At 40.3% G+C, this 19,571-nt stretch overlaps 3 protein-coding genes across 3 annotated transcripts; all 3 read left to right on the top strand.

Moving 5' to 3' along the window:
* The first annotated feature begins 1,622 nt into the window (after positions 1 to 1,622).
* On the top strand, positions 1,623 to 3,543 carry LOC143133224 (hatching enzyme 1.2-like). Its single transcript, XM_076292990.1, has 8 exons — positions 1,623 to 1,691; positions 1,795 to 1,861; positions 1,964 to 2,104; positions 2,199 to 2,316; positions 2,731 to 2,909; positions 3,052 to 3,133; positions 3,273 to 3,397; positions 3,512 to 3,543. Coding segments are annotated over exons 1-8 (783 nt in total). The 3' UTR covers positions 3,514 to 3,543.
* A 5,191-nt stretch (positions 3,544 to 8,734) lies between these two features.
* On the top strand, positions 8,735 to 10,655 carry LOC143133223 (hatching enzyme 1.2-like). The gene is made up of 8 exons (XM_076292989.1): positions 8,735 to 8,803; positions 8,907 to 8,973; positions 9,076 to 9,216; positions 9,311 to 9,428; positions 9,843 to 10,021; positions 10,164 to 10,245; positions 10,385 to 10,509; positions 10,624 to 10,655. Coding segments are annotated over exons 1-8 (783 nt in total). The 3' UTR covers positions 10,626 to 10,655.
* Positions 10,656 to 15,844: 5,189 nt separating this feature from the next.
* On the top strand, positions 15,845 to 17,765 carry LOC143133222 (hatching enzyme 1.2-like). Its single transcript, XM_076292988.1, has 8 exons — positions 15,845 to 15,913; positions 16,017 to 16,083; positions 16,186 to 16,326; positions 16,421 to 16,538; positions 16,953 to 17,131; positions 17,274 to 17,355; positions 17,495 to 17,619; positions 17,734 to 17,765. Coding segments are annotated over exons 1-8 (783 nt in total). The 3' UTR covers positions 17,736 to 17,765.
* Positions 17,766 to 19,571: the final 1,806 nt, after the last annotated feature.

The raw sequence follows: 19,571 nt of genomic DNA, 5'->3' as shown, positions 1-19,571 counted from the left end.
CTAAATACACATCTTTACATATTTATACACATACTATTTTTGTTTATACATTTATTTCAGTTTAAACACATACATGATGAGGGTTAAGGATCTACAGTGTGAGACCAAGCATGCTTTTGTAGCCTCATCACCTAACTTTTCCAGCTACACTCAGGCCCAGTGCTGTTTTTCAGCGGGGTAATACAAATCCAAACTGTAGCCATTTTGGGTTTTCTCTGTAGACCCATAAGGTCTTACCCATGCGAATCCCACACAGGCCCACTGTGGGGTAGAACATGATGGGCCGTCTGGTACATTTGTCAGTTTCAGGCCTATCCACAGTACCAACGATAACTATAAAGACAAATGTAAACATAACTGCAAGCAGCAATGAGGGGGCCAAGGAGCTCAACAGGACAGAGTTACTGTGGAAACTTTATCTAAACATGTCAAACACATCGCTGTAAACACTGACAGCAACTTTCATGTTAAAAACAACAGCCTAATAAATTCATCCAATGTGTTATTACTAGCATTTAAAAAGTAATTTTCTTCTATTTTTTTGTTATTTCCAAAATTAGTCCTGAAAAGGGTGGTCGTCTTATATTCAGGGTTGTTTTTCGCGGGCCAATATGGTATCTGTATGAGATAACCGTGTTGGCCCACTCAAGTACACTTGTTCCCTTAGTTCCATAAAGAAACTGATGATTTCTAAAAAGATTCTTAAAGGATATGCTGTATTATTTATTGGTGTTTGTATAATTGTTCTTATTTTTAATTGTTTTTTTACTATGATTACTGTGGGGTAAATCTTACAACTGATAGCATATTTTTACTACCATATTTCTCTTAAGACTCAGTCAGGACGATGGAATATCAGGATCCAGGCTTTTATTCTTTTCAATGAGGGGCCAGTGCCCCTCAAGGGAGAGATGCATGTTTGTGTCACCCCATCATGGGTTTCACCAGTATTCTCTGACTATACAAAATATTGCCCCGACAGATGATAAGGCTGGTAGAGGTAGTTCCAAACCATGGGCGGATTATGAACTTTTGGGGCCCTGGGCCCAGATGTATTAAGGGCCCCCCACTAATTGTCGTATATGTGGGAGGGGGGGTTTGGGGAGCCCTCCCCCAGAATTTTTTTAATTTGTTTGATGTGATTTCCTGTATTCTGGTGCATTTTGGGGATTGCCAATAATAAATTCAATCAGATTCATAGCCTACATCCTGATTTGTTGATATTGAGGCAATGATTCCATGCAAAGGCTTGGGCTTCAGGGCCCCCTGACCCCTTGGGCCCCTGGGCCTGGGCCCGGTAGGCCCGTGCAGTAATCCATCCCTGTTCCAAACACTTGCCCAGTTTTGTCAATAGCCATGCCAGGACCACATGCCAGCTACCAAGCCAAACATCCTTAAGCACTCTGCATAACATGTTGTCTTAGTCCAGTTGTTGAATTTGTGGGAGCAGTGGTGGTGTCCTCCCATAAGAGCTTCCATTAGACACCTGACCCTGAAAGCAGGCTTAAATGCCCCTGCACACACACCTGTGGAGGGCTGTATAAAAGCTCAGGTGAGATGGGTCTCAAACACTGAGCTCCAGAGAAGTAGCCGTCCACAGCATCTCCACACACTGAAGCAACATGGACCTCAGAGCCTCCATCTCCCTTCTGGTGCTGCTGCTTGGCCTGTCCAAGGCTCTGCCTCTCATGGTAAGAATACCTGTGATATTCAAAACTCCACTTCTAAAGGCTATCTGTGGGATTCTCCTGTTTCATTTAAACCATTTTTTGTCTGTAGGCTGATGGTGATGAGAATCACATTTTCCTAGAGGAGCGTCACAGTGTGGATTTGACCACACAGATTTTAGCTACCAACAATGGTTTGTTTCTCATTGTTTAAACAAATGGACAGTTAAGTTGAGGGTATGCACAAACTCACAGAGTCTCTATGAATAACTTTCAAATGATATTTAATCTTTCAGCTTCCAGAGAATTTCTAATTGAGGGAGATCTTGTGGTGCCAAAAACCAGAAATGCTATGACTTGCTGGAACAATGACTGCCTATGGAAGAAGTCTGCTAATGGAAAAGTTGAGGTGCCTTACATAGTGAGCCCTGATTTCTGTAAGTGAACTTATTTGTAGTATTCTGTAATATGCTGTACATATATTTTAAAGCACATCCATTATGCATTTATAACCATTATTTGTGTTTTCAGCTTCCAATGATGTGATGACAATTCAAAATGCCTTGGCTACCTTCAGCAGTAAAACCTGTGTGCAGTTTGTTCCTCGCTCAACCCAGGGTGACTACCTCAGCGTTGAGAACAGGGATGGGTGAGTTCATTTAGCACTGTGCTGAAAATGCTTTTCCTTCTATGGTCGATTCTATGGCCACACCTACCTGCCTGGAAAAGGTCCTTTTGTCTTTTATACTTCAACCCCATATTATCACACTGGTATCACTTTTTAACTTTTATCACCTTTTTGTTGTTAAACAATATCAACAAAGACAAGAAATGCTGATTATTGTGTGAAAAGTCATCTAAAATACATGTACATAATGTTAGCTAAAACATTCTGATTGCAAAGAATATTTTTGTGTACACGAACAAAATCAAACTTAGCTTATGCTATCAATTGTGATGTGATGAGGACCATGGTCTTTTTTATCATAATTAATTCATATAATAATAATGAATGGAGCCATATTGTAAATGTATCTATCATTCTTCCTCCCATCTTTCTCAGGTGCTATTCTGACCTTGGCAGGACAGGAGGCAAACAGGTGGTCTCTCTCTACAGGTCCGGTTGTGTTTACAGCGGCATCATTCAGCATGAATTTCTTCACGCTCTGGGCTTCCACCATGAGCAGAACAGGAGTGACAGAGACCAGTATGTGATAATCAACTGGGAAAATATTGACTCACGTAAGCTGCATTTCCTTCTTCACATGAATGTACTGCAGTCTTGAGTTCATTTTATGTTTGGACATGTTGACAAGAACATGTTGACAAAACTGATTGAAAAATGATGAATAGCTTTAAAAACCAGCACGGTTTATCTTGGCAGAAATGGTTTACAACTTTCAGAAACAATCCACCAACAACCTGAACACTCCATATGACTACTCTTCTGTGATGCATTATGGGAGGTAAGAAAATGGCACCCAGTTAAAAAGAATTATTTGTCAAGAGCTGTGTTATCTTATGTGTTACTAAATGTAAAAAAAAATATTGAAAAATATTGCTCCTCAAATGTTTAAAATCACTGACCGTCATGTTCTTCTATAGCACTGCTTTCTCAACCAATGGAAAGGCGACAATCACACCAATTCCAAACCCAAATGTGCAAATTGGACAGAGACAGGGAATGTCCACCACTGACATCCTGAGGGTCAACAAACTGTATGGATGCTGTGAGTATGACCTCCTGTATAATATGGAGTGTTAGTAACTTTGGGATTGCTGAAATGATGGGTTGCTTGCTGCAATAGAATTCAATTCTGACCATTCCTTCTTCTTTCTAACAGAAAAAGCTCAAACTGATGCTGTCCCAGTCTGGAACCACCACATGATGTAACAGCTGAGATTGGAGAGCACAAGTTCTTACATGATGGTTGTTAATTGTGAACATTATTCCTCTCATGTTGATATCACTGGAAAATAAAATGACTGAAAAGAACTCATTCTGCTGTTGTCCTGCTGCTTTCTTGTATCATGGCAAAAGAACAGAAGTTTAGCATCACAATCACAAAAAAAGTTTAAATCACAAAACATATATTGTTAGATGATGATGGATATGTTTTGTGGGTATTATTCCTCTCATATTAATATTCAATTAGTAAAATAACAGGAAAAACTCTGCTTTTGTTCTGCTACTTTCATGCACCATACAATTATATTATCTATAAGAGTGTTTTTCAACCTTTTTTGTGCCACGGCACACTTTTGACACTTAAAATGTCCCACGGCACACTAACATCCTGTGTGAAGAAAAAATAAACATACCATAGCCTAAAATTTCAAATAATACACAGATATGGCCTTATTATGGCTTCTATGCAAGACCTGCTCAATAAAACAAGTGCCCTCTGTTTCATTTGTAGGTGACTATATCTAATTTAATTGTTGTTATGAACTGGATATGTGATGATTCATACTGGATATGGGGCCTCCATTGTACAATGCCTGCATACCACAAATAGTGCAATCATACAATCAATGAAAGCATGTGGTTATAAATTATTTGATGCAACAGTTGCATTTCTGGACCAGTGAGTGACATTTGGGTAATTTTCTGCGGCACACCTGATGATCTCTCACGGCACACTAGTGTGCCCCGGCACAGTGGTTGAAAAACACTGATCTATAACATAACATAACATAACATAACATAACATAACATAACATAACACAAACACACAACAATTCTATTTCCATAATTATTCCCGGTATCTTATCAGAATCCTTTTAGAAATCATCAGCTATACTACAGTTTACATAGAAAACTATAATTTAAAATGCTTATCCCTCTATGGAATGATTTTTATTTTTTTGCAGAAAAAATATTTTGCCCGACATTTAGAGAGCTTGGGGGTCAATATTGACATATCAATCATAAAATTGGTATCTGTGAATGCCCGCATCAAGGGTCTGCTATTTGTTTGTATATGTTGCTAGGATTATAAATGGCAACAGCAACGAAGAAGATTGACTGATGAGTTTGTTGGTATTTGTCGGTGCCCGCATCAAGGGCTTGCGATTTTTTTTGTTACGTTGCTGTTCGGCCACAGCAATTAAGAGGAGTAATCAATGAATTTGTCGATATTTGTTGGTAGAGAACACATCATGAGTGTGGAGGGTGCTGGGTCTGAGATGCCAGGTATCACTGTTGAACCTGTTCTGGAGGTGTTGTGGGCCTACAGTAATTCAATGAAACACCCATAAAGGAAAGTGCCTGCTTGATAACCCCACTAAAATGTTCTTGAAAGCTGTTGGTGATGTTTTTATGTTTTTTGCCCACAAAGGTTGATTTGTTTGAATTTAACATCTCTTATGTACAGTATATTTGACCAAACAACAGGGCAAGTGTGGAACATCCTCCTCATCTATGTTATCAGCCTCTTCATCTTCAACCACAGGCACAAGCTCAGTGTCAGGGCAATCCTTTAAATGACAATAAAATATTCAAATATAGCTGCAAGCAGCAATGCGGGGGCTTAGCAGTGCGCTATAGCAGGAACGGCTATGGCAGCCCATGGCATGAGCAAGCACTCACAGCAAGTTTGATTGCAATTGGATAAAGAATGGCTGAGAAATAAGCTCATTTACTTTGTTACACTGCCCCTAGAGGCCAAATTACACCAATATCCTTGTGCGTCCTCACAATCAGCTACCATGTCCCTGGACTTCATACACCAACGAGTTGCTGAGACGGGAGCTCACTTTCTTTATTACAGCACCCCTAGAGGCCAAATGAGACCACTTTCCTTGCATGTCCTCACAATCAGCTACTTTGTCCCTGTCCCAAGTTTGGACTTCATACATCAAAGCGCTGCTGAGATACAAGCTCACTTCCTGTATTGCAGTGCCCCCTATAGAGGCCAAATGATGCCAATTTCCTAGTGCGTCCTCACAATCAGGTACCAAGTCCCTATACCAAGTTTGGACTTCATACATCAAAGCGCTGCTGAGATACAAGCTCACTTCCTGTATTGCAGTGCCCCCTATAGAGGCCAAATGATGCCAATTTCCTAGTGCGTCCTCACAATCAGGTACCAAGTCCCTATACCAAGTTTGGACTTCATACATCAAAGCGTTGTTAAGATAGGAGCTCACTTCCTGTATTGCAGCGCCCCCTATAGAGGCCAAATAATTCCAATTTCCTAGTGTGTCATCACAATCAGTTAACAAGTCCCCTTGCCAAGTTTGGACTTCATATATCAAAGCCTTGCTGAGATAAGAGTTCACTTCCTGTTTGGCGGCTTCATCGCCATATTTGATTCGCTGTCACAGGCAAATAAACTTGAAATTTAAAAATCTGACAAGTATCATATGTGCGGCTTGATCTGAAGATCATCTCCGCCAAGTTCCGTGAAAATCGGATGAAATTTGTAACCGCTGAAACTTTTCGTAGAGTTTGGACTAAATCCAATATGGCGGAGGTCCAATATGGCGGAAAGTGACGGAATAGGGGTCGATGAACTCGGGATGGTCCAAGGATTCAGACGCTACCTCAATTGTGAAAATCAGAGAGTCAATAAGAGTCAAGGATCACGCGCATGAACGCATGTCCAGCGTTGAACTGGTGGTGGCGCTAGAGTGTTCAATGTATATGCATAAAAATTGCTGTGAGTGATTGGGACAGTGTCCTGACTAATGGTATCGAGTTTTGTTATGTTAACTCAAAGCGTCACAGAGATGTTAGTTCACTTCCTGTTTGGCGGTTTAATCGCCATATTGGATTGGCCAAATCGTCAAATTTTCGGCCAAATTTTGACCCGTTGGTGGGGCTAGACGACTGGGTTTAGAGATCCGTAAATGAGCGTGAGTGATCAGTGGAGTGTCCCGAAACTTTCTGCCAAATTTCAGCACTTTTCAGCCAGGCGTTCTATGGGCTGCCATAGACTGCAATGTCGGATGTATAATATTAATAATAGGAAAAGCTAGTAACTCAATGGGTGCCTTCACAGCTTCGCTGCTAAGCCCCCAATTACAATATGTCAAATAGCTTACTACCACTGCCAGACACACACAAACAAACAAACAAACACACACACACACACACACACACACACACACAGCTTACTTCAACCACCAGACACACACACACAGCACAATGCCCACACGTTTTGTGCAAATTCATGTGCATTGTATTTCTCAACTATAATAACCATCATCACTCAATGTTCTCACAACTGGTTATCAAATGCTGCAGCTGCATGATAATAAGCTGATTATTTGTATCAGGTGTGTTGGCGCAGGGGGGAATCTGGAACATACAGGATGGTGGGTCCAGGAGAACTACGCTTTTGAATAATGCCTTAGCAAAAGTGGTTTAACTGCATAATGTTGCCCTGAGGGAACGGACAAAAAAGTAAATAAATGAAAACTAAATATGCATTTGAACAACTAAATACACATCTTTACATATTTATACACATACTATTTTTGTTTATACATTTATTTCAGTTTAAACACATACATGATGAGGGTTAAGGATCTACAGTGTGAGACCAAGCATGCTTTTGTAGCCTCATCACCTAACTTTTCCAGCTACACTCAGGCCCAGTGCTGTTTTTCAGCGGGGTAATACAAATCCAAACTGTAGCCATTTTGGGTTTTCTCTGTAGACCCATAAGGTCTTACCCATGCGAATCCCACACAGGCCCACTGTGGGGTAGAACATGATGGGCCGTCTGGTACATTTGTCAGTTTCAGGCCTATCCACAGTACCAACGATAACTATAAAGACAAATGTAAACATAACTGCAAGCAGCAATGAGGGGGCCAAGGAGCTCAACAGGACAGAGTTACTGTGGAAACTTTATCTAAACATGTCAAACACATCGCTGTAAACACTGACAGCAACTTTCATGTTAAAAACAACAGCCTAATAAATTCATCCAATGTGTTATTACTAGCATTTAAAAAGTAATTTTCTTCTATTTTTTTGTTATTTCCAAAATTAGTCCTGAAAAGGGTGGTCGTCTTATATTCAGGGTTGTTTTTCGCGGGCCAATATGGTATCTGTATGAGATAACCGTGTTGGCCCACTCAAGTACACTTGTTCCCTTAGTTCCATAAAGAAACTGATGATTTCTAAAAAGATTCTTAAAGGATATGCTGTATTATTTATTGGTGTTTGTATAATTGTTCTTATTTTTAATTGTTTTTTTACTATGATTACTGTGGGGTAAATCTTACAACTGATAGCATATTTTTACTACCATATTTCTCTTAAGACTCAGTCAGGACGATGGAATATCAGGATCCAGGCTTTTATTCTTTTCAATGAGGGGCCAGTGCCCCTCAAGGGAGAGATGCATGTTTGTGTCACCCCATCATGGGTTTCACCAGTATTCTCTGACTATACAAAATATTGCCCCGACAGATGATAAGGCTGGTAGAGGTAGTTCCAAACCATGGGCGGATTATGAACTTTTGGGGCCCTGGGCCCAGATGTATTAAGGGCCCCCCACTAATTGTCGTATATGTGGGAGGGGGGGTTTGGGGAGCCCTCCCCCAGAATTTTTTTAATTTGTTTGATGTGATTTCCTGTATTCTGGTGCATTTTGGGGATTGCCAATAATAAATTCAATCAGATTCATAGCCTACATCCTGATTTGTTGATATTGAGGCAATGATTCCATGCAAAGGCTTGGGCTTCAGGGCCCCCTGACCCCTTGGGCCCCTGGGCCTGGGCCCGGTAGGCCCGTGCAGTAATCCATCCCTGTTCCAAACACTTGCCCAGTTTTGTCAATAGCCATGCCAGGACCACATGCCAGCTACCAAGCCAAACATCCTTAAGCACTCTGCATAACATGTTGTCTTAGTCCAGTTGTTGAATTTGTGGGAGCAGTGGTGGTGTCCTCCCATAAGAGCTTCCATTAGACACCTGACCCTGAAAGCAGGCTTAAATGCCCCTGCACACACACCTGTGGAGGGCTGTATAAAAGCTCAGGTGAGATGGGTCTCAAACACTGAGCTCCAGAGAAGTAGCCGTCCACAGCATCTCCACACACTGAAGCAACATGGACCTCAGAGCCTCCATCTCCCTTCTGGTGCTGCTGCTTGGCCTGTCCAAGGCTCTGCCTCTCATGGTAAGAATACCTGTGATATTCAAAACTCCACTTCTAAAGGCTATCTGTGGGATTCTCCTGTTTCATTTAAACCATTTTTTGTCTGTAGGCTGATGGTGATGAGAATCACATTTTCCTAGAGGAGCGTCACAGTGTGGATTTGACCACACAGATTTTAGCTACCAACAATGGTTTGTTTCTCATTGTTTAAACAAATGGACAGTTAAGTTGAGGGTATGCACAAACTCACAGAGTCTCTATGAATAACTTTCAAATGATATTTAATCTTTCAGCTTCCAGAGAATTTCTAATTGAGGGAGATCTTGTGGTGCCAAAAACCAGAAATGCTATGACTTGCTGGAACAATGACTGCCTATGGAAGAAGTCTGCTAATGGAAAAGTTGAGGTGCCTTACATAGTGAGCCCTGATTTCTGTAAGTGAACTTATTTGTAGTATTCTGTAATATGCTGTACATATATTTTAAAGCACATCCATTATGCATTTATAACCATTATTTGTGTTTTCAGCTTCCAATGATGTGATGACAATTCAAAATGCCTTGGCTACCTTCAGCAGTAAAACCTGTGTGCAGTTTGTTCCTCGCTCAACCCAGGGTGACTACCTCAGCGTTGAGAACAGGGATGGGTGAGTTCATTTAGCACTGTGCTGAAAATGCTTTTCCTTCTATGGTCGATTCTATGGCCACACCTACCTGCCTGGAAAAGGTCCTTTTGTCTTTTATACTTCAACCCCATATTATCACACTGGTATCACTTTTTAACTTTTATCACCTTTTTGTTGTTAAACAATATCAACAAAGACAAGAAATGCTGATTATTGTGTGAAAAGTCATCTAAAATACATGTACATAATGTTAGCTAAAACATTCTGATTGCAAAGAATATTTTTGTGTACACGAACAAAATCAAACTTAGCTTATGCTATCAATTGTGATGTGATGAGGACCATGGTCTTTTTTATCATAATTAATTCATATAATAATAATGAATGGAGCCATATTGTAAATGTATCTATCATTCTTCCTCCCATCTTTCTCAGGTGCTATTCTGACCTTGGCAGGACAGGAGGCAAACAGGTGGTCTCTCTCTACAGGTCCGGTTGTGTTTACAGCGGCATCATTCAGCATGAATTTCTTCACGCTCTGGGCTTCCACCATGAGCAGAACAGGAGTGACAGAGACCAGTATGTGATAATCAACTGGGAAAATATTGACTCACGTAAGCTGCATTTCCTTCTTCACATGAATGTACTGCAGTCTTGAGTTCATTTTATGTTTGGACATGTTGACAAGAACATGTTGACAAAACTGATTGAAAAATGATGAATAGCTTTAAAAACCAGCACGGTTTATCTTGGCAGAAATGGTTTACAACTTTCAGAAACAATCCACCAACAACCTGAACACTCCATATGACTACTCTTCTGTGATGCATTATGGGAGGTAAGAAAATGGCACCCAGTTAAAAAGAATTATTTGTCAAGAGCTGTGTTATCTTATGTGTTACTAAATGTAAAAAAAAATATTGAAAAATATTGCTCCTCAAATGTTTAAAATCACTGACCGTCATGTTCTTCTATAGCACTGCTTTCTCAACCAATGGAAAGGCGACAATCACACCAATTCCAAACCCAAATGTGCAAATTGGACAGAGACAGGGAATGTCCACCACTGACATCCTGAGGGTCAACAAACTGTATGGATGCTGTGAGTATGACCTCCTGTATAATATGGAGTGTTAGTAACTTTGGGATTGCTGAAATGATGGGTTGCTTGCTGCAATAGAATTCAATTCTGACCATTCCTTCTTCTTTCTAACAGAAAAAGCTCAAACTGATGCTGTCCCAGTCTGGAACCACCACATGATGTAACAGCTGAGATTGGAGAGCACAAGTTCTTACATGATGGTTGTTAATTGTGAACATTATTCCTCTCATGTTGATATCACTGGAAAATAAAATGACTGAAAAGAACTCATTCTGCTGTTGTCCTGCTGCTTTCTTGTATCATGGCAAAAGAACAGAAGTTTAGCATCACAATCACAAAAAAAGTTTAAATCACAAAACATATATTGTTAGATGATGATGGATATGTTTTGTGGGTATTATTCCTCTCATATTAATATTCAATTAGTAAAATAACAGGAAAAACTCTGCTTTTGTTCTGCTACTTTCATGCACCATACAATTATATTATCTATAAGAGTGTTTTTCAACCTTTTTTGTGCCACGGCACACTTTTGACACTTAAAATGTCCCACGGCACACTAACATCCTGTGTGAAGAAAAAATAAACATACCATAGCCTAAAATTTCAAATAATACACAGATATGGCCTTATTATGGCTTCTATGCAAGACCTGCTCAATAAAACAAGTGCCCTCTGTTTCATTTGTAGGTGACTATATCTAATTTAATTGTTGTTATGAACTGGATATGTGATGATTCATACTGGATATGGGGCCTCCATTGTACAATGCCTGCATACCACAAATAGTGCAATCATACAATCAATGAAAGCATGTGGTTATAAATTATTTGATGCAACAGTTGCATTTCTGGACCAGTGAGTGACATTTGGGTAATTTTCTGCGGCACACCTGATGATCTCTCACGGCACACTAGTGTGCCCCGGCACAGTGGTTGAAAAACACTGATCTATAACATAACATAACATAACATAACATAACATAACATAACATAACACAAACACACAACAATTCTATTTCCATAATTATTCCCGGTATCTTATCAGAATCCTTTTAGAAATCATCAGCTATACTACAGTTTACATAGAAAACTATAATTTAAAATGCTTATCCCTCTATGGAATGATTTTTATTTTTTTGCAGAAAAAATATTTTGCCCGACATTTAGAGAGCTTGGGGGTCAATATTGACATATCAATCATAAAATTGGTATCTGTGAATGCCCGCATCAAGGGTCTGCTATTTGTTTGTATATGTTGCTAGGATTATAAATGGCAACAGCAACGAAGAAGATTGACTGATGAGTTTGTTGGTATTTGTCGGTGCCCGCATCAAGGGCTTGCGATTTTTTTTGTTACGTTGCTGTTCGGCCACAGCAATTAAGAGGAGTAATCAATGAATTTGTCGATATTTGTTGGTAGAGAACACATCATGAGTGTGGAGGGTGCTGGGTCTGAGATGCCAGGTATCACTGTTGAACCTGTTCTGGAGGTGTTGTGGGCCTACAGTAATTCAATGAAACACCCATAAAGGAAAGTGCCTGCTTGATAACCCCACTAAAATGTTCTTGAAAGCTGTTGGTGATGTTTTTATGTTTTTTGCCCACAAAGGTTGATTTGTTTGAATTTAACATCTCTTATGTACAGTATATTTGACCAAACAACAGGGCAAGTGTGGAACATCCTCCTCATCTATGTTATCAGCCTCTTCATCTTCAACCACAGGCACAAGCTCAGTGTCAGGGCAATCCTTTAAATGACAATAAAATATTCAAATATAGCTGCAAGCAGCAATGCGGGGGCTTAGCAGTGCGCTATAGCAGGAACGGCTATGGCAGCCCATGGCATGAGCAAGCACTCACAGCAAGTTTGATTGCAATTGGATAAAGAATGGCTGAGAAATAAGCTCATTTACTTTGTTACACTGCCCCTAGAGGCCAAATTACACCAATATCCTTGTGCGTCCTCACAATCAGCTACCATGTCCCTGGACTTCATACACCAACGAGTTGCTGAGACGGGAGCTCACTTTCTTTATTACAGCACCCCTAGAGGCCAAATGAGACCACTTTCCTTGCATGTCCTCACAATCAGCTACTTTGTCCCTGTCCCAAGTTTGGACTTCATACATCAAAGCGCTGCTGAGATACAAGCTCACTTCCTGTATTGCAGTGCCCCCTATAGAGGCCAAATGATGCCAATTTCCTAGTGCGTCCTCACAATCAGGTACCAAGTCCCTATACCAAGTTTGGACTTCATACATCAAAGCGCTGCTGAGATACAAGCTCACTTCCTGTATTGCAGTGCCCCCTATAGAGGCCAAATGATGCCAATTTCCTAGTGCGTCCTCACAATCAGGTACCAAGTCCCTATACCAAGTTTGGACTTCATACATCAAAGCGTTGTTAAGATAGGAGCTCACTTCCTGTATTGCAGCGCCCCCTATAGAGGCCAAATAATTCCAATTTCCTAGTGTGTCATCACAATCAGTTAACAAGTCCCCTTGCCAAGTTTGGACTTCATATATCAAAGCCTTGCTGAGATAAGAGTTCACTTCCTGTTTGGCGGCTTCATCGCCATATTTGATTCGCTGTCACAGGCAAATAAACTTGAAATTTAAAAATCTGACAAGTATCATATGTGCGGCTTGATCTGAAGATCATCTCCGCCAAGTTCCGTGAAAATCGGATGAAATTTGTAACCGCTGAAACTTTTCGTAGAGTTTGGACTAAATCCAATATGGCGGAGGTCCAATATGGCGGAAAGTGACGGAATAGGGGTCGATGAACTCGGGATGGTCCAAGGATTCAGACGCTACCTCAATTGTGAAAATCAGAGAGTCAATAAGAGTCAAGGATCACGCGCATGAACGCATGTCCAGCGTTGAACTGGTGGTGGCGCTAGAGTGTTCAATGTATATGCATAAAAATTGCTGTGAGTGATTGGGACAGTGTCCTGACTAATGGTATCGAGTTTTGTTATGTTAACTCAAAGCGTCACAGAGATGTTAGTTCACTTCCTGTTTGGCGGTTTAATCGCCATATTGGATTGGCCAAATCGTCAAATTTTCGGCCAAATTTTGACCCGTTGGTGGGGCTAGACGACTGGGTTTAGAGATCCGTAAATGAGCGTGAGTGATCAGTGGAGTGTCCCGAAACTTTCTGCCAAATTTCAGCACTTTTCAGCCAGGCGTTCTATGGGCTGCCATAGACTGCAATGTCGGATGTATAATATTAATAATAGGAAAAGCTAGTAACTCAATGGGTGCCTTCACAGCTTCGCTGCTAAGCCCCCAATTACAATATGTCAAATAGCTTACTACCACTGCCAGACACACACAAACAAACAAACACACACACACACACACACACACACACACACACAGCTTACTTCAACCACCAGACACACACACACAGCACAATGCCCACACGTTTTGTGCAAATTCATGTGCATTGTATTTCTCAACTATAATAACCATCATCACTCAATGTTCTCACAACTGGTTATCAAATGCTGCAGCTGCATGATAATAAGCTGATTATTTGTATCAGGTGTGTTGGCGCAGGGGGGAATCTGGAACATACAGGATGGTGGGTCCAGGAGAACTACGCTTTTGAATAATGCCTTAGCAAAAGTGGTTTAACTGCATAATGTTGCCCTGAGGGAACGGACAAAAAAGTAAATAAATGAAAACTAAATATGCATTTGAACAACTAAATACACATCTTTACATATTTATACACATACTATTTTTGTTTATACATTTATTTCAGTTTAAACACATACATGATGAGGGTTAAGGATCTACAGTGTGAGACCAAGCATGCTTTTGTAGCCTCATCACCTAACTTTTCCAGCTACACTCAGGCCCAGTGCTGTTTTTCAGCGGGGTAATACAAATCCAAACTGTAGCCATTTTGGGTTTTCTCTGTAGACCCATAAGGTCTTACCCATGCGAATCCCACACAGGCCCACTGTGGGGTAGAACATGATGGGCCGTCTGGTACATTTGTCAGTTTCAGGCCTATCCACAGTACCAACGATAACTATAAAGACAAATGTAAACATAACTGCAAGCAGCAATGAGGGGGCCAAGGAGCTCAACAGGACAGAGTTACTGTGGAAACTTTATCTAAACATGTCAAACACATCGCTGTAAACACTGACAGCAACTTTCATGTTAAAAACAACAGCCTAATAAATTCATCCAATGTGTTATTACTAGCATTTAAAAAGTAATTTTCTTCTATTTTTTTGTTATTTCCAAAATTAGTCCTGAAAAGGGTGGTCGTCTTATATTCAGGGTTGTTTTTCGCGGGCCAATATGGTATCTGTATGAGATAACCGTGTTGGCCCACTCAAGTACACTTGTTCCCTTAGTTCCATAAAGAAACTGATGATTTCTAAAAAGATTCTTAAAGGATATGCTGTATTATTTATTGGTGTTTGTATAATTGTTCTTATTTTTAATTGTTTTTTTACTATGATTACTGTGGGGTAAATCTTACAACTGATAGCATATTTTTACTACCATATTTCTCTTAAGACTCAGTCAGGACGATGGAATATCAGGATCCAGGCTTTTATTCTTTTCAATGAGGGGCCAGTGCCCCTCAAGGGAGAGATGCATGTTTGTGTCACCCCATCATGGGTTTCACCAGTATTCTCTGACTATACAAAATATTGCCCCGACAGATGATAAGGCTGGTAGAGGTAGTTCCAAACCATGGGCGGATTATGAACTTTTGGGGCCCTGGGCCCAGATGTATTAAGGGCCCCCCACTAATTGTCGTATATGTGGGAGGGGGGGTTTGGGGAGCCCTCCCCCAGAATTTTTTTAATTTGTTTGATGTGATTTCCTGTATTCTGGTGCATTTTGGGGATTGCCAATAATAAATTCAATCAGATTCATAGCCTACATCCTGATTTGTTGATATTGAGGCAATGATTCCATGCAAAGGCTTGGGCTTCAGGGCCCCCTGACCCCTTGGGCCCCTGGGCCTGGGCCCGGTAGGCCCGTGCAGTAATCCATCCCTGTTCCAAACACTTGCCCAGTTTTGTCAATAGCCATGCCAGGACCACATGCCAGCTACCAAGCCAAACATCCTTAAGCACTCTGCATAACATGTTGTCTTAGTCCAGTTGTTGAATTTGTGGGAGCAGTGGTGGTGTCCTCCCATAAGAGCTTCCATTAGACACCTGACCCTAAAAGCAGGCTTAAATGCCCCTGCACACACACCTGTGGAGGGCTGTATAAAAGCTCAGGTGAGATGGGTCTCAAACACTGAGCTCCAGAGAAGTAGCCGTCCACAGCATCTCCACACACTGAAGCAACATGGACCTCAGAGCCTCCATCTCCCTTCTGGTGCTGCTGCTTGGCCTGTCCAAGGCTCTGCCTCTCATGGTAAGAATACCTGTGATATTCAAAACTCCACTTCTAAAGGCTATCTGTGGGATTCTCCTGTTTCATTTAAACCATTTTTTGTCTGTAGGCTGATGGTGATGAGAATCACATTTTCCTAGAGGAGCGTCACAGTGTGGATTTGACCACACAGATTTTAGCTACCAACAATGGTTTGTTTCTCATTGTTTAAACAAATGGACAGTTAAGTTGAGGGTATGCACAAACTCACAGAGTCTCTATGAATAACTTTCAAATGATATTTAATCTTTCAGCTTCCAGAGAATTTCTAATTGAGGGAGATCTTGTGGTGCCAAAAACCAGAAATGCTATGACTTGCTGGAACAATGACTGCCTATGGAAGAAGTCTGCTAATGGAAAAGTTGAGGTGCCTTACATAGTGAGCCCTGATTTCTGTAAGTGAACTTATTTGTAGTATTCTGTAATATGCTGTACATATATTTTAAAGCACATCCATTATGCATTTATAACCATTATTTGTGTTTTCAGCTTCCAATGATGTGATGACAATTCAAAATGCCTTGGCTACCTTCAGCAGTAAAACCTGTGTGCAGTTTGTTCCTCGCTCAACCCAGGGTGACTACCTCAGCGTTGAGAACAGGGATGGGTGAGTTCATTTAGCACTGTGCTGAAAATGCTTTTCCTTCTATGGTCGATTCTATGGCCACACCTACCTGCCTGGAAAAGGTCCTTTTGTCTTTTATACTTCAACCCCATATTATCACACTGGTATCACTTTTTAACTTTTATCACCTTTTTGTTGTTAAACAATATCAACAAAGACAAGAAATGCTGATTATTGTGTGAAAAGTCATCTAAAATACATGTACATAATGTTAGCTAAAACATTCTGATTGCAAAGAATATTTTTGTGTACACGAACAAAATCAAACTTAGCTTATGCTATCAATTGTGATGTGATGAGGACCATGGTCTTTTTTATCATAATTAATTCATATAATAATAATGAATGGAGCCATATTGTAAATGTTTCTATCATTCTTCCTCCCATCTTTCTCAGGTGCTATTCTGACCTTGGCAGGACAGGAGGCAAACAGGTGGTCTCTCTCTACAGGTCCGGTTGTGTTTACAGCGGCATCATTCAGCATGAATTTCTTCACGCTCTGGGCTTCCACCATGAGCAGAACAGGAGTGACAGAGACCAGTATGTGATAATCAACTGGGAAAATATTGACTCACGTAAGCTGCATTTCCTTCTTCACATGAATGTACTGCAGTCTTGAGTTCATTTTATGTTTGGACATGTTGACAAGAACATGTTGACAAAACTGATTGAAAAATGATGAATAGCTTTAAAAACCAGCACGGTTTATCTTGGCAGAAATGGTTTACAACTTTCAGAAACAATCCACCAACAACCTGAACACTCCATATGACTACTCTTCTGTGATGCATTATGGGAGGTAAGAAAATGGCACCCAGTTAAAAAGAATTATTTGTCAAGAGCTGTGTTATCTTATGTGTTACTAAATGTAAAAAAAAATATTGAAAAATATTGCTCCTCAAATGTTTAAAATCACTGACCGTCATGTTCTTCTATAGCACTGCTTTCTCAACCAATGGAAAGGCGACAATCACACCAATTCCAAACCCAAATGTGCAAATTGGACAGAGACAGGGAATGTCCACCACTGACATCCTGAGGGTCAACAAACTGTATGGATGCTGTGAGTATGACCTCCTGTATAATATGGAGTGTTAGTAACTTTGGGATTGCTGAAATGATGGGTTGCTTGCTGCAATAGAATTCAATTCTGACCATTCCTTCTTCTTTCTAACAGAAAAAGCTCAAACTGATGCTGTCCCAGTCTGGAACCACCACATGATGTAACAGCTGAGATTGGAGAGCACAAGTTCTTACATGATGGTTGTTAATTGTGAACATTATTCCTCTCATGTTGATATCACTGGAAAATAAAATGACTGAAAAGAACTCATTCTGCTGTTGTCCTGCTGCTTTCTTGTATCATGGCAAAAGAACAGAAGTTTAGCATCACAATCACAAAAAAAGTTTAAATCACAAAACATATATTGTTAGATGATGATGGATATGTTTTGTGGGTATTATTCCTCTCATATTAATATTCAATTAGTAAAATAACAGGAAAAACTCTGCTTTTGTTCTGCTACTTTCATGCACCATACAATTATATTATCTATAAGAGTGTTTTTCAACCTTTTTTGTGCCACGGCACACTTTTGACACTTAAAATGTCCCACGGCACACTAACATCCTGTGTGAAGAAAAAATAAACATACCATAGCCTAAAATTTCAAATAATACACAGATATGGCCTTATTATGGCTTCTATGCAAGACCTGCTCAATAAAACAAGTGCCCTCTGTTTCATTTGTAGGTGACTATATCTAATTTAATTGTTGTTATGAACTGGATATGTGATGATTCATACTGGATATGGGGCCTCCATTGTACAATGCCTGCATACCACAAATAGTGCAATCATACAATCAATGAAAGCATGTGGTTATAAATTATTTGATGCAACAGTTGCATTTCTGGACCAGTGAGTGACATTTGGGTAATTTTCTGCGGCACACCTGATGATCTCTCACGGCACACTAGTGTGCCCCGGCACAGTGGTTGAAAAACACTGATCTATAACATAACATAACATAACATAACATAACATAACATAACATAACATAACATAACATAACATAACACAAACACACAACAATTCTATTTCCATAATTATTCCCGGTATCTTATCAGAATCCTTTTAGAAATCATCAGCTATACTACAGTTTACATAGAAAACTATAATTTAAAATGCTTATCCCTCTATGGAATGATTTTTATTTTTTTGCAGAAAAAATATTTTTCCCGACATTTAGAGAGCTTGGGGGTCAATATTGACATATCAATCATAAAATTGGTATCTGTGAATGCCCGCATCAAGGGTCTGCTATTTGTTTGTATATGTTGCTAGGATTATAAATGGCAACAGCAACGAAGAAGATTGACTGATGAGTTCGTTGGTATTTGTCGGTGCCCGCATCAAGGGCTTGCGATTTTTTTTGTTACGTTGCTGTTCGGCCACAGCAATTAAGAGGAGTAATCAATGAATTTGTCGATATTTGTTGGTAGAGAACACATCATGAGTGTGGAGGGTGCTGGGTCTGAGATGCCAGGTATCACTGTTGAACCTGTTCTGGAGGTGTTGTGGGCCTACAGTAATTCAATGAAACACCCATAAAGGAAAGTGCCTGCTTGATAACCCCACTAAAATGTTCTTGAAAGCTGTTGGTGATGTTTTTATGTTTTTTGGCCACAAAGGTTGATTTGTTTGAATTTAACATCTCTTATGTACAGTATATTTGACCAAACAACAGGGCAAGTGTGGAACATCCTCCTCATCTATGTTATCAGCCTCTTCATCTTCAACCACAGGCACAAGCTCAGTGTCAGGGCAATCCTTTAAATGACAATAAAATATTCAAATATAGCTGCAAGCAGCAATGCGGGGGCTTAGCAGTGCGCTATAGCAGGAACGGCTATGGCAGCCCATGGCATGAGCAAGCACTCACAGCAAGTTTGATTGCAATTGGATAAAGAATGGCTGAGAAATAAGCTCATTTACTTTGTTACACTGCCCCT

The sequence above is a fragment of the Alosa pseudoharengus genome, unplaced genomic scaffold, assembly GCF_046254945.1.
Source record: "Alosa pseudoharengus isolate Yale_2024_CS ecotype anadromous, Long Island Sound unplaced genomic scaffold, YU_APseudo_1.1 YU_APseudo_1.1_scf_19, whole genome shotgun sequence".
Lineage (NCBI taxonomy): Eukaryota > Metazoa > Chordata > Actinopteri > Clupeiformes > Clupeidae > Alosa > Alosa pseudoharengus.
This window is presented reverse-complemented; position numbering and strand designations above follow the sequence as displayed.